Source organism: Copadichromis virginalis, linkage group LG6 (assembly GCF_057382275.1).
Source record: "Copadichromis virginalis isolate Kocher_CV1m ecotype Utaka linkage group LG6, C_Virginalis_male_GT1.1, whole genome shotgun sequence".
NCBI lineage: Eukaryota > Metazoa > Chordata > Actinopteri > Cichliformes > Cichlidae > Copadichromis > Copadichromis virginalis.
The window spans coordinates 20,972,483-20,993,216 of NC_140623.1; the positions used below are offsets into that span (position 1 = coordinate 20,972,483).

Genomic DNA, 20,734 nt, shown 5'->3' on the forward strand with positions numbered 1-20,734 from the left:
TTCAAAATATTCTGTCCACCCTCTGCATAGAAAAGCAAAAGAGAGCTCTGAGAGCTGCCAGGTTTTCATATCATATTCAGCACACACACACGCGCCTGCTGCAGTAGGCCTTAACCCTGCAGGCTTGATTTATTCCTACAACCAGCTTTGATAAAGTAACATTGGTCTGTGCTGAATTCAAAACCCAGAGGCTCTGAAGGAAGCACAAAATACAGAAGAGTCCCGCTATGTGCTGTCACCATGTCTTCTTCAGAAAACAAGCCTATTTCACTGAGCAGGAAATCTCGACTGCAAAGTGAAGCTGTCAGGGCAAAAAGAGAACTCATCTCATTAGTAGCAGTGTCTCGGAGAAAGAAACATGGCAAGACTTCCAAAGGCTCCCTAATGACAAAGAATCAGAAAGGGAACAGGACACGCACAATATCTAGGAGGATGGAATATTTGAATAATAATAAAGAAGTTGGGCATCTGCTGTGAAGATGAAAAATCAAAGTCGAAGGTAGTTTTGATTTTTATAAACAAACACATTTTTGAATTGTTGAAGTATCGGTGCAACATATGTCTGAAGGCAGTCGAGAAATATTTGATCAAACTCTGGAGGAATGGGTGTCATTTAAACAGGCAAATTGTTTGAATGACAGAAAACACGCTGGTGCTGTTTCCAAGCACTTTTATGTCATAAAAAATGCATGCACATACTGTGCTGTAGAGATCTTTTCTTTTTTTTAATTTCAGGGAATTTGTTCATTAACAAGAACAATAACATGAAGTTCTGCACTGGTACGTGCTTACAAAGCCCATTTAATTGGACTGAATGTCTGCAGTTGGATTTATCAGGGCTGTAATGCACAAAAGAGTTGTGGTAATCCAACCTTAGAACAAATCAGTGCATGTGTGTGTAGACACTGCTTCAGGTTTCCTGTAGTGAGATGAAGATGAAGTGGCTTCTAACAAGAAATCGTTCCACATGATAAATAATCAAGACTAGTGCATTCGATTTCAGTTAGGGCAGGATTTATGGGCAGAGGGCTTTTCATGTCTGCCATTAGATGTAGGAGACTGACATGAGTGTCCTTGAGTTTGGGTGAAATTATTTCATGAGGGCAGGAGAAGGGAATCAGGAAGGATGATGCAACCGGTCTTTCAGTAGACACATCTCTCCTCTCATTATGTTGAGACTGACACGAAAGGTTGGACTAACAATTGTGCAATAAGATGAATGGTGTGGTCAAGTGTAAGGTACTTGAAGAATCCATCAAGGGTAGATATTTGTCAGTGTGTGTCGGGGGCTGTTTTTCATCAGAAAACCTTATATTGAGACAATGTTGTCTCGGATGTTTTCAAGTTGTTATGTCTAAAAACAGATGTCCTAGCAAAAAAGTCAAAATGTTTCGGAAAGACATTGATGTAGCCGCTCTGGCTTCACCTGCTGGTTTGTGAATTGCAATTTTGAAGGCTTGGAACAAGTGACTGAGACCATAAACACATCAAGAAGAAGTTTACTTAGGGCTCCAAATAAAAACTTAAGTCATCCATCCATCCATCTTGGGGGATGAAGCTTATCCCTGCTGCCGTAGAGGTACACCCTGGACAGATTCCCAGTCTGTCGCAGAGCTAACACACAGAAACAGACAACATAGTCACACCCATAGACAATTTAGAGTCACTCATTAAATTAACCCCACTAACTTTGTGTCTTTGGTCTTAGAGGAAGCCAGAGAAACTCCACATAGGCACAGGGATAACTAAGGGATTCTAGCGCCGCACAAAAAGGCCCCACGTGGTGGTTTTGAACCCTGGATTTTCTTGAAGTGAGGCAACAAAAGTGAGATTTTCTATCTGCTTTTTGGGTATTTGGAAAGGAAAGTGGATTACATTTAGATTTACACATCTCTTTAAATGTTTTTAATGCAATCTCCAAAAGTTTTGCAAGTTGTCCAAGTTTTAGGATATGCATGAACACAATCACATGACTTCAGCCCCATGTGTTCACCACGCTGACTTTAAATGTCTGTAGTTGCTTTTAGTCACATTCTCACAGTTTATGTTGTACAGTACAATGTGGCAATTTTAAAAGCTGCAGTTATGATCTGCTAAACACCCCCATCATAGAAATGCCTCTGATGGGGCTGAAAAAGCTGAGGTATGCCAAATTAAACACGATCTGAACTGAAAATCAGTGGCAACAGGTCTTATGGAGTGATGAATCCATATTTAAAACAGCCATCTGTAAAGCACAGTTGTCAGTACCAGATGTACTAGTTTAATTTAATTGTTTTACATTTTAATTGATGGCTAGTGCTGGAAAATTGTTGTGTCCCACATTTTATTCAGCCATCTGCCACCAGAGGGAACAGCAGCCCTGACATCGCTGGAGAAAAAGCCTGATCCTGTCAAGTATTGTGGTTCTTTTTGTTAGTTTTTTTTGAAGGTGAAAGTATGAGATTCTCGATACAAGCGGCAGAAATTAGCTTCCTCCTGTAGATGAGTGGAGCCTCTACTCCTCCATATTGAAAGGAGCCAGCTGAGGTGGTAGCCTCTTGGGTCGAGGTGTTGTGACTGAGCACATCCTGGGGAGATTGCATCTCTCGGCTGGCCTGGGAACGCCTTGGTGTTTCCCCCTGTTGAGCTGTAGGAGTTGGTTGGAGAGAGGGAGGTCCGGGCTTCTCTGCTTAGGCTGTTGCCTGCGTGACCCAGGGGAAGAAATGGATCGACAGGTGATTATTATTTTGTTGTCATTTTAGCTTTGAACTTTTATAGAGATAGTTGTCACGAATTGTTGAACAATTTTCATTATTCAGTTGAAATTTATCAGTTTTTTGGGTGTTAATTTGTTATATTTTAACAATATCGGAACTTTTTTTTCAGTTTTGTTGTAACGTATTTTCATATCATATTTAACACGTTTATTTGAAGTGATTTTTATTTCCTCCTTCTTCTTCTCTGTCTGTTTTATAAATGCAAGGTTCACAGTGGAAGGTGGCACACAGCTAAACAGCATTTAAAGTACGACTCATTATTGAAGAACTGTTTAGATCTGAAGAATGCCTTTAGACTGTTTTAGAGATGGCACGATACCACTTTTTTATGTCCGGTACCGATACCGATATCATAAATTTGGATATCGGCCGATACCGATATGAATCCGATATAGTGTGTTTTTTAATCAATAAAACTTTTCATATTTTGCTGCATTTTGTATAGGTTCATACACAAGTTTTAAAAAACAAGAGACTGAAGCTATTCTGTTATACCTGTATGCAAAAAATGCACTGCACCCAAAATATTTCATAGTTCAGCAACACAGATCAATCTAATAAACTTAAACCTACTCCATCCTCCCTATTCTGGTATTTTAAAGAGTATGCAACCTAACTAATAGGGCTAAGAGAACCACCCCCCACCTCATGATGCTTAATCGATGTAATGAACTTTAATTTGATGCAGTGTGAAAAAAAATGCACAGAAATCAATTATTTTTCTACAATATTTAAATAGATTCAGCATCTTTCTTCAACAGAATTGCAGACTGCACAGATGGTACCTTCCCAAAGGAAAAAGTACTATAGCTTACTAAGATATATTAGACTTAATAGTTACTATATACAGTAATGGACTTCTATATATTTTACATCAGATTAAAACTTTGGGTGTAAGATTCGGATAATTATTTATTAGAAGCTAGACATTTTAAATGAGAATAAGAAAGAAAAGTATGTCTTTGTGCCCCCTTTTCCCTGTTCATGCCCTATCGGCCCCCCTGGCTAAACTTTGCTAGATCCGCCCCTGCACAGTTACCAGCCGTCAGCTGCGTAGAAAAGGATCCTGGTGTAGAAAGTAATATTAAATACATTCTAACATCAGATTATCAAGCTTAAACGTGCTGCTGTTGTTCAGCCGCTGGTTTCCTCTTTCTGGCGCGAAGTGGGCGATAAACAAACAAGAGAGAAAAGCCGATCAGCTGATCATTGATCAGTTTCATGATTGAAGTAGCAACAGGAGAGGGAGGGAGAGAGAGAGAGAGGCAGTCGCTCCATATATCGGTTGTTAAGCTTAACGCTGGAATGCTTTACAAACATTCAGAGATGAACTTACACACTTGCTTTACTTCTCTCTGGGATAACTTTCTCGGAGATGAAATGCCGGTTTGGTAGCGAGGATCCAAATGCTCAACCAGACCACCGACAGGTCTCGCGCCACAGCCGCTCTATCACCTGATGCATACTGCTCCGATGTGCTACAGTTATGAGCCGAGTTACGCCATGTCGCAAGTTTTGTGAGGTGCTTTTTTTAATATTTAATGGATCGGATTATATTTTTTTATTTCTCTCCGATATCCGATCCAGTAATTTAGGTCAGTATTGGACCGATATGTAATATCGGATCGGTCCATCTCTAGACTGTTTAGACTGTTTTTGACAGTTTGACATTAAATGGGCATCAAATTTAACTTGACATATGAGTGTTTTTGCAGTACAGTAACAGCATACATGGATAGAAAAACATGCAATGCAACACTATCAGTCATGGATTGGCCTCCCCAGAGCCTGGACCTCAACTTTACTGTGGGATCATTTTGACAGAGATCAGAAGAAAAGGCTTTGAATGTCCTTCAAGAAGCCTGGAGAACTATTCCTGAAGACTACTTAAATAAATTAGAAGAAATCTGCTTAAGAGAGTTCAGGCTATGTTGAATCACTAAGGTGGTCATACCAGATAATGACTTTCAAGCTTGTTAGAATTGTACAAACTGCTTTTGCCTTATATAGTGTACTTCCATGTGTGTTTGCACATTTCAAAAATTGTTGCATCTGTTTCCCCTTTTTCTAACTAAATAAAGAAATGGTGGACGACTCTGGACTTTTACACAGTACTGTATATGTTAAAATGTTTGTCTCCCTTGCAACACAAAAATGACTTCATGGACCCATTTTTATCATCTGTTTAAAATCCCAAATAGAAAACCTGCTACTGCTTAATTAATTAAGCAGTAGCAAATATAGCTTAATTGCTATATTTGCGGTTCACAGGGTGTTTGATTAAATAAGCAGTTTTGAAGACATCTACTACTCATTCATACCATCATTATTGTAGATTGGTTGTCTTCTCCCACATTTTTGTTTAACTTGCACTTCCGCTTTCTGAAAGATTGGATGCAGATATACAAAACCTCATCGTTGCGAACATGCTTTTCAGGACATATCTATTCTGTTTCTAAAGACACCCGAATTTTTGTTGACCTTTCCCATGTAATGAATTCGTTCTTTCATGCATCTGAAATGCTGCAGATCGTCACCTTGCTTTTGTATCTCAGGGTTACTCAGCCATCTGTCTGTTTGTAATGGGAATTGAGATTTCCAGAGAGCTGGTCCACCCGCAGTAAAATATTTATTTTCTCCCGATTGATCGGAGGCAGCAAAGACCAGGATTAGCGGTTTCTTGGGAAACCAGGTTTTCTGTGAAAAAGCAGCACATTTTAGCCTGCAACTCTTTTATCATCCCCTATCTCACAGCCTTTCATCCTCGTCCGTCTCACATCTCCTCTCATGTCGCCATGCTCTTCATGCTGCCTACCTCACTGTGTGCTTCTGTGTAATGCATACAAATGTGTGACACTATGACATGATAACACAATGTAAACCAAAAAAACCCCCAGAAAACAAACGATCAGAAACAAGAATAAAAAATCCAGGTGTCAAAACAGAACGACATGCGAGCAGCTGTCCTTTGTTAAAGGAGAGAAAGCCTCGTCGTCTTTATCCAGGCCTTTTAGTCAATCATCTCTGCTCTTAAATATTAATAAAGCATAATTTTAAATTAATGGCCACAGATGATGACAGCTGTGACAGGAGGTTGACCAGTCACTGTAATGAACATTTAGACAAAACCCTTCAGCTGAACACGTCTTATTATCCGTGTCTTTTCTAAGCTGAAGTGTTTACATTTGTTTTTGGAGTCGTTGCTTCTTAGTGCTTCATACAGTCACCAGCTGTCTGCTGTTTGGTGCCGAGCAGGTAGTGTCCAGATGGCTCTCAAATTTTCAGTTAAGTACAAAATCAAATGCACATGCATACATTTTTTTTATCTTGTGGGTGTTTGTGTGTAGCTTCAGAGATGTTGGCTGTGGAGACGTGTGCCTTTCTCTTGAATGAAATGGACGCAGATGCAACTTGCCCTGTGGTTCTTGGAAAAATCGGTGGCGGTGTTCCAGTTGCTCCAAAACAAAAGTTCCTGATTCTTGTCTTAAAACATTTGGTTTCATAATACTAATACTTGGTTGGAGTCTGTTTACCTTCACAGCTGCTTTAACTTCTTCATCAAGGGGTTGGAAACATTCCTCTGAGGTTGTGTTCCATATTAACATGTTAGCATCTCACAGTTGCTGCAGATTTGTCGGCTGCACATTGATGATGTGAATCGCCTGTTCCACCACAAACCAAATTAGATCGAAAGCTGGTGACTGTGGAGTCCAGTACAGTGAACTCATCACGTTTAAGAAACCAGTCTGAGATTATTTGAGGTTTGTGACACGGCGCATTATCGTGCTGGAAGCAGCTATCAGTAGATGTGTACACTGTGGTCATAAAGGGATGAACATGGTCAGCAATGACACTCAGGTAGACTACGGCATTTAAAGGATGCTCAGTTCTTTTGACATTTCCATCGAAAGTTAAAAAAAAAAAATAGGACCAGTTGGATGAATGTTGTAAATTGTTTTTATTTGTGAAATTTGGACAAATCTTAGCAGACTGTTTTCCCACTGTTTGCAGTCTTTTTGTTAAGTAAGCTAACCATCAGCTTACCAATGTCAGAGAAACTTTCATCTTCTCACTAAACTCTCAGCTGTTTTTTTTTTTTTTGGTATTACAAGGTCTCAATTATTTCTCAAAGTTATAGAAAATAGTGTGAAAATAAGATGTATGCTGTGTCGTTTACTATGAAGATCACTGAAAAGTGCATGAAAGGACAAAATTCTATGTCACCACTGGCTAACGTTCACCTGGAATAGCCTGAAAAGATGGGATTTCTTCTTTTCCAGGTAAACACCCAGGCATGTTTATCACCTTGAGGTATTTTTTCGGAGGTGTGAGAGTGAGGTGTTGTGAATATGTCAGCGTGTGTAAAAAAATTGGGATTGACAACAGGAAGCAGCTACATCCCATTTCCCTCCTCTCCTTAAACCTCCTGTGCTTTCTTCTTCCACATGACTGCAGCTTTCTGTTTGCTGTCTGATCTTTTAGCTTCTGCAGTGTGTTATTTTTTTTCTTTTCTCACAGTCGTTGTGGCCCTTCCTTCCTCTTCAGCTTCAGCTCCCTATTTCTCGTCTCCTTGTCTGTCTTTTTTATTGAATTTAGATCTTACCAAAAACTGACAGAAATATTTATTTTTCCTTTTCTTCCTTTCTGACCATCCTTTACCATCAATCGTGTTCTTTTGTTCTCTCGCCTCATTTCCTTCCTTCTTCGTTAGCATAAGACCGAGTAAAGCGTCTGTTAGGCTGTCAGGCAGCATTGGGGAAGGATGGGAAAAGTGTTCCTGTGTGGCGTCCATCACGGGGTTGGTGTATCCATCTCCTGATACAGCTGAATAATTAATTAAGACAAATTAAAGATGCATGAAAATTTAGATCCTGAATCACATGCGCCCTAATTTTGAGTGCATACTAACCAAGCTCAATAATGTCTATTCCAGGATTTTCTCAAATGGATATTTGCTACTTTTCTGGAGGCTGAACTTAAAACAATACTCAGTCGTTGTGTCCTCTGTTTATTAAACCGAATAATGAGAACAAAACGTCAGCTTCAGGTTTTCTAATGAGACATCTCATTATGTACAGATCTAATTATTAAATCAAAGTAAATAGTTCTTGAAGTCATTAAACATAATGAGATGCATGTTTAGTGTAGGATGATTTAATGATATAATCTGCAGAAGCTGTTTGCTTATTTACGTCATTATGACTTTAGGACTCCTCCAACCATCATTTGCCATATGGTTTTTGAAGAGGGCAGTAGTCACCAGCCTTAAGAACTACAATCATTCACTAAAATGGTTAATTTGACTGGAGACTGTTCTGTGTAAACCTTATTATCTATGAAAGCTCATCTAGATTGCACAAAGAGGAGAGGAAACTACTCTTATCACTGGTTCTTCTGTTATTGTTTATCCCTTCTTTTCCTTGAGGCGGAGCAATTTTATTTGTAAAGTGGATTTTACACAGAAAGACAATTAAGACCAGTCCTGAGCTATACCATCCATCCATTCTCTTCCACTTATCCTTTTTCAGAGTCGCTGGGGGGCTGGAGCGCTGGCGAGAGGCAGGGTACACTCTAGACAGGTCACCAGTCTGCTGCAGGGCTAACACATAGACACAGACAACCATTCGCACTCACACCTATGGGCAATTTAGAGTTACCGATTAACCTATCCCCATTAACTGCATGTCTTTGGACTGTGGGAGGAAGCCAGACTGCCCAGAGAGAACATGCAAACTCCACACAGAAAGGCACCGGCCTGATGGTGAAATTGAACTCAGGACCTTCTTGCCATGAGGCAACAGTGCTACCCACCGTGTAGCACACACGTGTGATATACGTCACACTAAAATTCACAAAATCTCTGTCAGTCCTAAATGATCAGGAGTTGAATCCAAACTTGACATACAGAATTCAGAATTCGTAGTCATCATGTGGGTCATGTGCCCTTCAACTAGCATACAGAGTTGTTGGGGTGAACGGAGAAAGACAGGAAAAAGACAAGCTGTGTAAACATAACATTAAAATTTGGATTTAAATTAATGCCGTCAGCATTAATCTTGTTAAAATGACGTTAATGTCATAACCGCATTAACGCGGATCGTCCCTAACGCGTTAACGAGCTAACCGCGCTAACGTGTTGAGGCCGCGTTAACTCGCTAACGGAGATTTGCCGCGTTACTGCAGTTATGGCGTTAACGTCATTGTAATGAGATTAACGGTGACAGCACTCATTTAAATATATCTAAAGACTTAAAGTCCTCTGGAGAATGTTGTTCTCTGCTGAACAGTTTATCTTCATGTTGGCTAAAACCAGATCCTCACATGTTCAGTTTGTCCCCGGTCATCAAATCACCTAAATGTGTTGGGCTGGATTTTCCTCTTTTTCCTTTTGCAAAACTAAAAATAATGAGATGCATCGTTGGGAATTAACAGTGTGGTGATGGTGAGATAAGACAGTTTACAACAAGAGACATGCTTAATGTTTTCTGTGTACATAAACACAAAGATTTTTATCTCGAGTAGTGTAGATAGTGTACAGTAGCAGGCCTCTTAATCAATGTACGCTCAACTTTATACAATTCGGTTAGTGAGCACTTGATAAAAATCATGCTATCTAAAGTTGTGAGCAATTACTAAGTGACTCCGAGCTCTAATCACAGTCGATCACATTTCATCGTGGAGAGAAGCCGTTTGATTCTGACATAATTTCCAGACTCGCTGATTATTTACTCACTGATGTTAAAGCACATTTATTGCTGGCCTACGGTTTGCTACCTTGACTAATTCTGGAGTCGTTTTCTTTTTATAATCTTTGCCTGAAGATAAGAAAAGTTATCTGTGCCAGGCTCGAAGCTATTTTTATCTCAGCTTGTCCCCATTTCAGGAAGTTGTGCGTGTTGTTGCTGTTTTGGATTCTGCATCGTATGATGGTTTAGCAACAGCGGATGTTTGACATTAATTTGACATGAAATAAGTGGCTTTGCTTGTTTCATGACCACAAATCCATTTAAATTGAAGTGGCACGGGTTATATGTCTCCATTCCATGTCTGCAGGAATCCTCTGAACTTTTCTTTTGCTTCCTGAAGGTCAGATAGTTTAATAAGCTCTCCTCTCTGACATTGTTTAGACGGTAAACACTGGGATGTTTGTATGGATACAGTCAGAGACCAATAAAGGAAAAAGACCTTGGAAGCTGTAGACATTTGGATTGATGAGCATTAAATATTATATTCACATATTTTTGTAGATTTGGAAATGAGTAAAAGACAGATTTTTAGTTTGTATCAGGCAACAAGGGAAAACTTTTCAAAAGACCAAAGGACTGTGGGTCCTAAATTGTGGAACTTGCTCTCGTCCGACTTATGATGTGTTCAGACCTGCTTGTTGTTTAATACCATCTACTCAAGCTGTTATTATTTTTCAGCTAAAAAGCTAAAGCTTTGTCTCTTCTGCCCACAATAAGTTACTGTGTTTTATTATTTCAAGCACATTGCAAGAGTCCGACCGTGTCTTTTTTAAGCTAATGCAGAGACACAGAGTCACACTTACAGGATTAATCGATCAGATCAATCCTCTTCCAGAGAAATCTTGGCCACTGCGTTAACTTCAAAACTCTGCTGCACGTATTGGCAAGGACCAGAGAGGGAGGCCACATTACACCAATTGTAAGGTCTCTGCTGGTTTAAGGTTCCCAGTCACAAAGATATCGTTTAGTTATTGTGCTCCATGTTTATGGAGCAGTCTACCTGATGACCTGGTGGCTGCTCAGACTGTTGAGATTTTTAAAAGCAAACGCAAGACTTTCCTTTTTATTGTATTTTACTTTCATTCATTTACTGATATATTTTCATTGCATTTTTTTTGTTTACCTGTTTATTCATCTGTTATTATCTTTATGCCTTTATTCAGCTCTAAGTCAGTAGGATCAGCTTCTCTCTCATCTGACTTACGGTACATTTGAATAGTGCAGACAAATTTACCTCCTTTCTCTTTTTCCGAATCACTTTCAAATCAGTATCACAGTATGAAGGAAAGGTGAATCTGACTGTGCTTAAAAAAAAAACAAATACAAATGGAACTACAGTGAAACCTAATCAAGTTCAAACTAACTTTGATGTAAGTAATTTAGGAACTGTGGGTTGGTGTCAAAAGTCAAATCATACCTGCAGGTCATGGCATGAAATGCAAAAACACATTCTTAACTAACATTGAATTAGCAGTTATGTTATTGTTTTTATGATTGGTTAAATTGCTATGAATGACCTCTTTTACTTGGATAAAGGATGGTCCAGTGTGTCCTCTCCTAAAGGAGGCAATAAAGGAAGCACTAGAGCACCTTTCCTCAGTATCTAGAGCAGCTCTTATTATGGCTGCCACACAGATACTTCTGGGTCACTTCACTCTTAGAGACATTTAGGGTCAGAAACTGTCCATCATTAGTTTTAGATAAGTTTATTGATATCCCTTGATGAGAAGCTTTTGTTCTGAAGCTTTTGCAGCTGACTAACAAGTTGTCATTGATTTCAGTAAGCTGTCTTCTCTTCTACCAGTTCCTACTCCCCTCACACACATATGGTGCCAACAGAGGAAGCTATTACAGAAACTAGTGCAACTATAATTGAATGCAAAATGCATCTGAGACTATTAAACTGTCCTGAAATTAAGACCAAGGCTGTCTGGGTCACACGCTGTCCCTTGAAATGACAGGAATTTGCCCTGCTGTGTTTGCAGTGCAAGTATCCAGCTGCTCTCTCACCCTCTACTCTCTCTGCTTTTGTGGTTGTATTGTTTATTTATCTGTGTCATCAACCCTCGGTGTCTGTTTTCAGAAAAGGGCGGTACAGCTGGTGGATGCGTGAGAGAGGCAGAATCTGTACCCACATGCATTAATAAACTTGTGTGCGCAAAAATGTCATCAGGACATGAATGTTTCTGAATGAAGGAGGTTTAGGAGATCTCTAATTTTCCCCACAGCCCTCCAAATATCTTATTTCATGAATCCTAGCTTCCAGCAAGAAGGAAAGGTTCACACCTCTTCCCCTTGTGCCCACAGGGAGGTCGCCCAGATTGACCAGTTCCTTCAGGAGACGGCGGCCCGTGAAGCAAACGCTAAGGTACGCTTGCAGCAGTTCATTGAGGAGCTTCTGGACCGAGCCGACCGGGCCGAAAAACAGCTGCAGATCATCAGCAGCTGTGGCACCACGCCGAACGGCAGCCTGGGACGCTGCAGCCTGCAGGCCTCGAAGGGCAACGGACGCCAGGTTAGGATTTTTGAATACACGTTGCTGTAGGTTCACACTATGAAACGTGTGATAGTTCCTGTCAAAAGAAAAAAAAATATATAATGCATATAATATATAACATATTTTGTGCCATACGTAACAACACCTGATGTACAAATTGGTTTTTAAATATTTAACTGCTCCTTATCACACCGATTGTCGTTGGTTGATTTTCCGATGAACTTTTTCTATGTAATTTTGTAGCACATTTTAACTGGCATATTATTTTAACTGGCAAAAGTAAGTAACATTCTTAGTTTTATTGCAAATAAGTAATGTTTCATTAACATTTAGTAGTGACTTTTTTCACTTCCAGAGACTCTTAAAGACTCCTTAAACTGCAGGAAACTCCACTTCCAGCATTCTGGCAGTCATTAACAGAGCAGCTTGTTGCTGATGAAAAGTACATAACCATAGATTGTATTGATTTATGCCTCTGTAATGCACCACAGCTCGAACCGGTAATAGACTTCAAGATGCCTGAGACAGCAAGTCTACTGTGTTTTACTGAACTGAAGGGTAGTCGCTGCCTGTTTTTCACATATGAGCAGTTGAAATTAAATAAGATATTATTCTGGATTAGTGATGCACCAAATTCTGATATTTTTATTTGGTTTGCTTATTCGGAGCAATTATTACCCCTTCTGTGAAAACATAAGAAACAAAACAAGACAAACCTCTGCCGGCACGTCACTCTCTGGGCAACAATGTTCCCTCTAATTTTTCACGTGTCTGAGCGAACACACAAACTCCCTGAGCGGTCCCTTGGACCACTGTGAGCGACATCAGACGTGTGCACTGTGGTCACGCCAGCATCTAATCCATCCAAGTTACATGGTTTATTAAAATAATCAAATTACAGCATTTACATTTATGTTAGACTACTTTTAATTAACTGCTTTAGCCCACTTACAATGAAAATGTAAAAAAAATCTAGTCATTCACCTGTGCAGTATGTTAACACTATTGGAAGTACAAATAACTTGAACTCCAATTTTGAAAACACAAGTTTCTTTCTTTTTAAAAAAAAGCTCTGACTTGTATTATGAGTCTGTGGTCTGGGAGAGAGTCCTGTAGCTCTCTATAGTATATAATGACCAATGCTGGGCAATTAATTATATAGCTACTTCTTCAAAAAGGTTACTCAGTTTGGCAAACAACAAAGATTTTTGCAGCTATGTTTTTTTTAAATGCAGCCAAGGCAGTTTTAAATAAACATTTCAAACTATTTACAGAACAATCAGCTGTTCTGCATCAAATCTGATGCCACACAAATTATTTGTGCCACTTCAAAAAATAATTTCTGTCCACTATGAGATAAAGGAGAACAACAGCCTGGTACCTGCAGGCCTGACAACAGAAGATGTATCACTGCTGTAACACGTGTAACATTCAGCAGTCGCCTCATTGTTCTGACACACACAACAAAACTACACTACACACTAACTACATAAGATTTGCGCTAAACGTCTCAAATCTCTCACATCTCAAAGCACCGCCGTCACTCCTAAAACTTCCCCCCGTTTCTTAACAACTAGATGTCACGTTGCCATATCAGTTTTTTGATTGGTCGACATGGTACTTTTTTGGACGAATAGGAAAGGGAGAGAGGGGTGGAGTTTGTTTTTGCTCACAGGCGGAGAGCGCTTTCAAGCTTTTTTCTTATAAAACGCCGTTTTTACAGTTTCTTCCCGCAGTAAATATAAACAACGATAGTATTCAGCAAGGAAACCAAACATTGCAGATATTTTTATCATAACTCTGGTTTTACGTGGCCTATCAACACGATTTAAACGCTGGTATAAAGTCCACACTTTTTCTGTCAGTTGTTCCGTCTGTCCTGCTCACATCTCCAATGGTTGTCCACGTTGTCATTAATGTGGCTTCACTTCACATCAGCCACGCCGCTTTGTTAGCTAAAACACCGGTGTCGGCACGTAAGGACGCTGTCATAGCCTGTCAACGACGTTGATTAGCTGCGTATATACGAATGTAAATCGCATTATTGGCTGGACTATGGGATAAGGTGGCATCGTTCTAATCCCATACGGGCGCAGACAGTCACTCACTGACTAACACTGCAAAACAGAATTGTTAAAGTATTAATTTTAATTTCAATGCAGGTTAGATTTATTTTGTGCGCAACACAGATTTTCTGTGCGAAGAGACCGTGGCAGCAGTGCGCAATTGCGCACGTGCACAGCTTAGAGGGAACATTGCTGGGCAGTATTTACTTTTAAGGGAATAGTACTGCATTATATTTTAATAGTATTGTAAACTTTATGTAGGAGTAGATCATGGAAATAGGTATTGATTTGTAAATAACTGGACACGAACAACCTGTGCATACTATATCATATTATACTACGGGATATTTCTAGATAACTAGACAGCTCAGTCTCTTTCCTTTGGCAATACTCTCTTATAAATATCTAACATGTTTTACGGTCAACTTGTTAGAAAGGCAGATGTGAAAATTAAAAGTGAGATCAGAGGTCAAACGTGACGTGATATTTGGATGCAAGCTATGTTTAGTCATATTTAGAATCCCCATATTCTTTCCCCCCATATGTTTAAATGTGCAGATGTTTTTATTTAAGGTTATATTGTTTGGATATAAAGTGAGTCCTTATATCGTTGTACAAGAGATAATGTTTTCTATAGATTAGATTTTGTTAATAACCATGTGCTCTATATATGCAAGTGCATTTTATTAATATTGCACATTTATAACCAAAGTGCTTTCAATTAAAATAAAACTGATTAAACAAATTCCTTTCTTCAAAGATATGGGGGTAAGCCTAGCTGTATATATTGAACTGATAATATACAAAGCATTTTATTTTATACTCTATCAGTGTGATCTTCCTTCATCAAGGGATTATTACAGTAGGTATAGTTTTACAGTTGTTACAGCATTCAGCATCAAAGCTGTTGGAACAGTGAAGCTGTGCAGCTCGGTACATCCTGATCAGAAAGTGTGCTCCTATTAAAAAAGAAAACTGGAATGCAGCTCTTCATCTCCAGGCTCGGTGCTTGAACCATGCCTCCTTGCTCCTTTTGTTTTGCCGTATTACACAATGATTAAAAAAAGCTATAAAAGCACACAGAGTCTGTTCTTAATGTCACGTATTCAAATTACTGTACGACACTTATGGAAAAAAAAAAGGGGTCACCTGTTTCACAATGCACTAATGTGTATGCTGCCATGGAAACAGTTCTTGCTCTCGCTCAAGATTTCAGCATGATTTTTAATCAGATGTGATGTGGTGCAGAGCTGCCTGAGAGGAATCATGTCCTAGGATTACTGTCTCTGAGTGCACAGATGATGTCGGCGTCCTCGGGTTATCGCTTTATAGTCAGGTGACCAATTATAGACAAATCTTCAAAATAAAGTGTTTTACTAAGGAGTTGGGCCACTGTGGCCACATGTTTTCCAAATGATATTCCATTATTGGATGTTATCTGACCAATCAGTCCAAATTCTCCAGTAGCTCTTCACTTGGGTTGAGATCTGGCCGTAGCATATGATTCAACTCATTTTCATCCTCGAGTGAACCTTTCAGGGCATCAGGGCAGACAAAGGGGGTGATTCAGAAGAGTGAATGTATTGATTCAGAGTGATCCTTCTTTCTAAGGTCAGGGCTTTTAAAGTGTGGCTCTTGGTAACATTTTATGCAGCCCACGAACATGATGAGGATAAGAATGCACTAATGCACATTTCATTCATCCGAGTTCATGGCAGACTCTGACAGAACAGGAGAAAACAAGTATTTCTCTTCAACTTCTTCTGCTGTAGTCATCATAGCTCACAAACCTTTCTAACACTGACAAATCCAGCAGGTATCAAGGAACACAACAGTCTCAGAAGAGGTTATAAAAACATTAACACCATAAACCACTATCAACTTACCAGGCAAAAAGCCTGCTACAGTCACACTGTAGCGGAAACACTGATTGGAGACAGTGCCATAATCACGATTATTGCAATAGTTGCAACGAACTTGCGATCTTGTTCCTTTAAAGATGGGAAACAACAGTACTCGCAGTCAGTTTCCATTTTCAAAGTGACTTCTTTTTTTGCAAGAGCCAGTCTGCAATCAGTTTGTGATTGATTGAGGTGAAGTTGGCATTGGCATAGAGTCTGTGTGGTTAATGGGCGATTAACTGTCATAAAATGGTAAAAATTGCAAGTCTGCTGTCATCTGTTGTAAATCTGTTGCAACAGATGACAGCAAGATGCACAGAAATTCACATTAACTGCTCGCATTTAGAGTTCACCCAGAGCCTCATACACACAGAAATTCCTGTTCAGATGGTGACATAGTTACTGCAGGATGGAGATTTAACTGCAAAATGAAATAGGAAATAAACAACCTCGATTTCACATGGGAACAGAACCAGAATATAACCAATGTAGGCCCCTGTTACAAGGAGACATGCTGTAGATGTGTTGCGTTCGTCAGTGCAGACTGACTCAGACTGATTGCAATGTGCCGGCAGTTTGAATTTGTTTATAAATGACATGTCGGTTGCTTGCAAACCAGTTAGTTATCCAATCTGTCTGAGAGTTCAGTCAGTCTGAGTTGGACTGTGATTGTTTGGAGAAAGGTTGCCTCCCACCAGGTGAAATGTGCAGTCGCCTCATGATGGAAACTGATTGATACTGTTGCATGTTTAAACACTTGGTGACCAGTTGGTAGCTGCAACTACTTGCAATCGGTTATTTTATATATGATATTTATATACTTATTTTTTATTTACTAGTTGCAAGGAGGTTGCCTTCCTTTTTGTACTTTAGTGTGACTAAATACGAAATCCCTAAATCTGCACTAAGTTAAATGCTTTTGCCAGAGGTCCCTTCCTTCCTGTTAAAGGGGAGTTTTCATTCCCATTTTCGCCATGTGGTTGCTCATAAAAGGTTGTTTGACAGTTAGGGCTTCTCTGTATTATTGTAGGATCTTTAACTTGCAATATAAAGTATCTCAAGGTGATTGTTGTTGTGATTTGAAATATTAGAGAACCACATGACCTGTGAATGACCTGAAACTACCTACATTTAGTCAGTTTCTTGTCTCCATGCTTGTGCACTGTAGGACTATGAGTAATCAGCATGACAAGTACAAGTGTGGAGGCACTAACTGGTTGGCACCTTGTTATACTGTCAAGGGTGTCTCCACCTCTCTATATGGCCTGAGAAAGGTCGCCCTCATCTTCCTACGAGACAGGTTTTAGAGTGACAGGGGTATTTTAGGACTGGTGGTGAGAGAAGGGATGGTTTATCTGCTCACTCTGTTGTTCTTTCCAGGCTGACTGTAATATAATTTTCACAAAGAATGAGAGGAATATACAGCAGCTTTAATCTGACTGTGATTCTTTATTATGTTTTGGGTTTGTAACAGAGAGCAGAAGAGGTAGAAATAGACAAATGCTGACGTTTGGCTCGAATTTAAGTCACCCAAATTGAGTTATACCTCCCGATGAATGCATTTGATTAAACCCATTTCTTGGAGATGTGCTCCTGCTCTGCCTTCACTGCAGTCTGTCCAGGAATGAAAGGCATGGATGATACTCGCCTGTTTCCTCCACGGTCCATTTTCACTGGCAGTGGCCCACAAACAAGCTGTGTGAGTGAAGCAGAGAAAAAGAGAGGGAGCAGAGAGGGAGGGAGACTGTCTGTGTTTGCGCACATTTTCCCTCTGTGGCACGTCGCCGGTTTGGTACACAGAGTTCCACCTGGCATGGCTTCACACATGCACACTTCAGTGCACATGCAGCTTTGAGAACGGTGTGAAAAAGCGACAAGGAAGATTTTGCGCTGGCAAACACAGAGAGTCAGATTGCACACTTACAAGCAAATGCATTTTAAAAACCTGCTCTCAGAGCTGCAACCAAATATTTTAGATTACAGGGTTCTCTCTGCAGTGAGTACAGTGGATAGACAGAAGTATTGATTGCTCAGTCAGTCAGGTCCATCCAGCATTTTGCTCTAGAAAAAGATATTTTGACTACTTTCCATCCATTTTCTTTGGGTTATCCAATTCAGGGCTGCAGGAGTTTGTGCCAGCTGGACAGGTTACCAGTCTGTCGTGTGGCTAATACAGACAAATGATCATGTTACACTCACACCTATTCACGACAATGATCCTGTTCCAATGCCTTGCTCGTGTGTACAGTACAAATCAAGAAAATGAAATGTGATGAAAACACGTCACTGAACCGCACACAATTACCTTTAATCAGAAAACCACTTTTGTTAATCATTCTAGTCATGATTGTATTCTGTTTGACAAAAATCAGAAGTAACGGAGCCTGTTTGAGATACGTTTAGAAAACCTTCCCCAGATAACTGCAAAATAGGCGGCGGTTTCATTTTCTATGATTTCATTCCACTTCCAGTGAGATTTTTTTTAAGCAGGCTTCTGTACTCAATTTATTTTTGTAGCAGTTCTAATTTACTGTGACAGCTGTTTGTTAGTAATACATACAGTATCTTGTCCTTCAATTAAATGTCTTGTTGTACTTTGTGTTTTGGTAAAATATGTATGCTCGCATTTCTCCATCATAAAAAAAAAAGATCAGCCTGTAAAATAATGTTTGAGAATGATGGGGAAACAGGACATTTTATTAATAACACGTTTGATCCGACTCTTTGTTTTCTTTGTGTTTCTCTCTCTCTCTCTCCAGAGAAACTCGAGCATCTCTGGGAGCACGAGGGGAATGTACCAAGTGTCAGAGCGACGTTCCTCTCCCAGCACAGGGTGGGTCAGCAACACACTGCTGTACATTCGACACATGAGTTATCCATTCATAGTACCATTGTACCATGAAGAGCTTTATGAAACACATGTTGATGTACATTGGAAACGGGATGCAAAAGCAGGATGCTGAGGAAGGCAATACATCCAAAAAGCAAGCCTTCATTTTTTGACCCCCGAATGTTACAATGTGTGACTGCTGGGGAAAAAAACCCTCAAAAAACAGCAATGTGCACTTTCACTAAATGCATTTTCAATAACATACTGACCGCTCGGGTTCTGATGGTAAATAATGTCTTGTGTTCTTCTACACAGTGTTACACGCAGATGTCAAATGTCCAGATGTTTATTCTCTGTATAAATCCTGCACTCCACCCGAGCCTTAATCCTGAGGACCACACAAACTTAAGAGTAGAGATGGACCGATCCGATATTACGTATCGGTATCGGTCCGATACTGACCTAAATGACTGGATCGGATATCGGAGAAAAATAAAAAATGTAATCCGATCCATTAAATATCACGAAAGCACCTCACAAAACTTGCAACACGCCGTAACTCACCTCAGAACGTTAGCATGTCGGAGCAGTATGCATCACGTGATAGAGCGGCTGTGGCATGCGGGACCTGTCGGTGGTCTGGATAGCATTTGGAGCTTCGCTAGCAACCTGGCATTTCATCTCCGACAAAGTTATCCCCGAGAGAAGTAAAGCAAGTGTGTAAGTCCATTTCTGAATGTTTGTAAAGCATTCCTGCGTTAAGCTTAACGAGCGACTGCCTCTCGCTCTCCGGCTGCTACTTCAATCGTGAAACTGCTTAAATGATCAGCTGATCGGCTTTTCTGTCGCGAGTCCGTCTTTGTTTTTGGCCCACTTTGCACCAGAAAGAGGAAACCAGCGCCTGAACAACAGCAGCACGTTTAAGCTTGATAAGCTGTTGTTAGAATTTATTTAATATTACTTTCTACTCGAGGATCTTTTTCTACGTAGCTGACGCTGGTAACTGTGCAGGGGCGGATCTAGCAAAGTTTAGCCAGGGGGGCCGATAGGGCATTAACAGGGAAAAGGGGGCACAAAGACATACTTTTCTTTCTTATTCTCATTTAAAATGTCGAGCTTTTAATAAATAATTATCTGACACACAAAGTTTTAATTTGATGTAAAATGAATAGAAGTCAATTACTGTATATAGTGACTATTAAGTCTAATATATATATACCCTAGTAAGCTATAGTACTTTTTCCTTTGGGAAGGTACCATCTGTGCAGTCTGCAATTTTGTTGAAGAAAGATGTTGAATCTATTTAATATTTCTTGAAAAATAATTGATTTCTGTGCATTTTTTTTCACACTGCATCAAATTAAGGTTGATTACGTCGATTAAGCATCATGAGGTGGCGCGTGAGGGGTGGTTCCCTATTTTTTATTTATTTATTTTTGTTGTTGCTGGGAGTTGGAACCCTATTAGTTAGGTTGCTTAATATTTACGCTAAGTACTCTTTAAAATACCAGAATAGGGAGGATGGTGTAGGTCTAAGTTTATTAGATTGATCAGCATTGCTGAACTATGAAATATTTTTTTTGTACACAGGTATAACAGAATAGCTTTAGTGTAGTTGTTGTTTTAAACTTGAGTATGAACTTGCAGACTTGCAAAATGCAGCAAGATATTTTAAAAAACAGTTTTGTTGATTAAAAAACACTATATCGGATTCATATCGGTATCGGCAGATATCCAAATTTATGATATCGGTATCGGTATCGGACATAAAAAAGTGGTATCGTGCCATCTCTACTTAAGAGTTTAACCTTTTATCAAAAACACATTTTTCCCCTTTCTCTCATTCATTCATTTTATGCCATGATTTTGGTTTAAATTAATGATACTTCTTAGTTAGGATTTCTATGGCTGAAGTAAAATTCCCCGCCATCCATC

The 20,734-nt window shown here is 39.6% G+C and overlaps 1 protein-coding gene across 2 annotated transcripts in view; it reads left to right on the top strand.

The window, feature by feature from the left end:
• fbxo41 (F-box protein 41) overlaps positions 1–20,734 on the top strand; it is a 73,486-nt gene that overhangs the window by 23,555 nt on the left and 29,197 nt on the right. For both annotated transcript variants that reach the window (XR_014920865.1, XM_085459169.1), the window contains exons 4-5: positions 11,813–12,020; positions 18,729–18,802. Coding sequence is in view for 1 of the 2 variants with exons in the window: in XM_085459169.1 (XP_085315295.1) it covers positions 11,813–12,020; positions 18,729–18,802 (282 nt within the window). In the remaining variant the exon portion in view is untranslated. The remainder of the gene's footprint in view (positions 1–11,812; positions 12,021–18,728; positions 18,803–20,734) is intronic.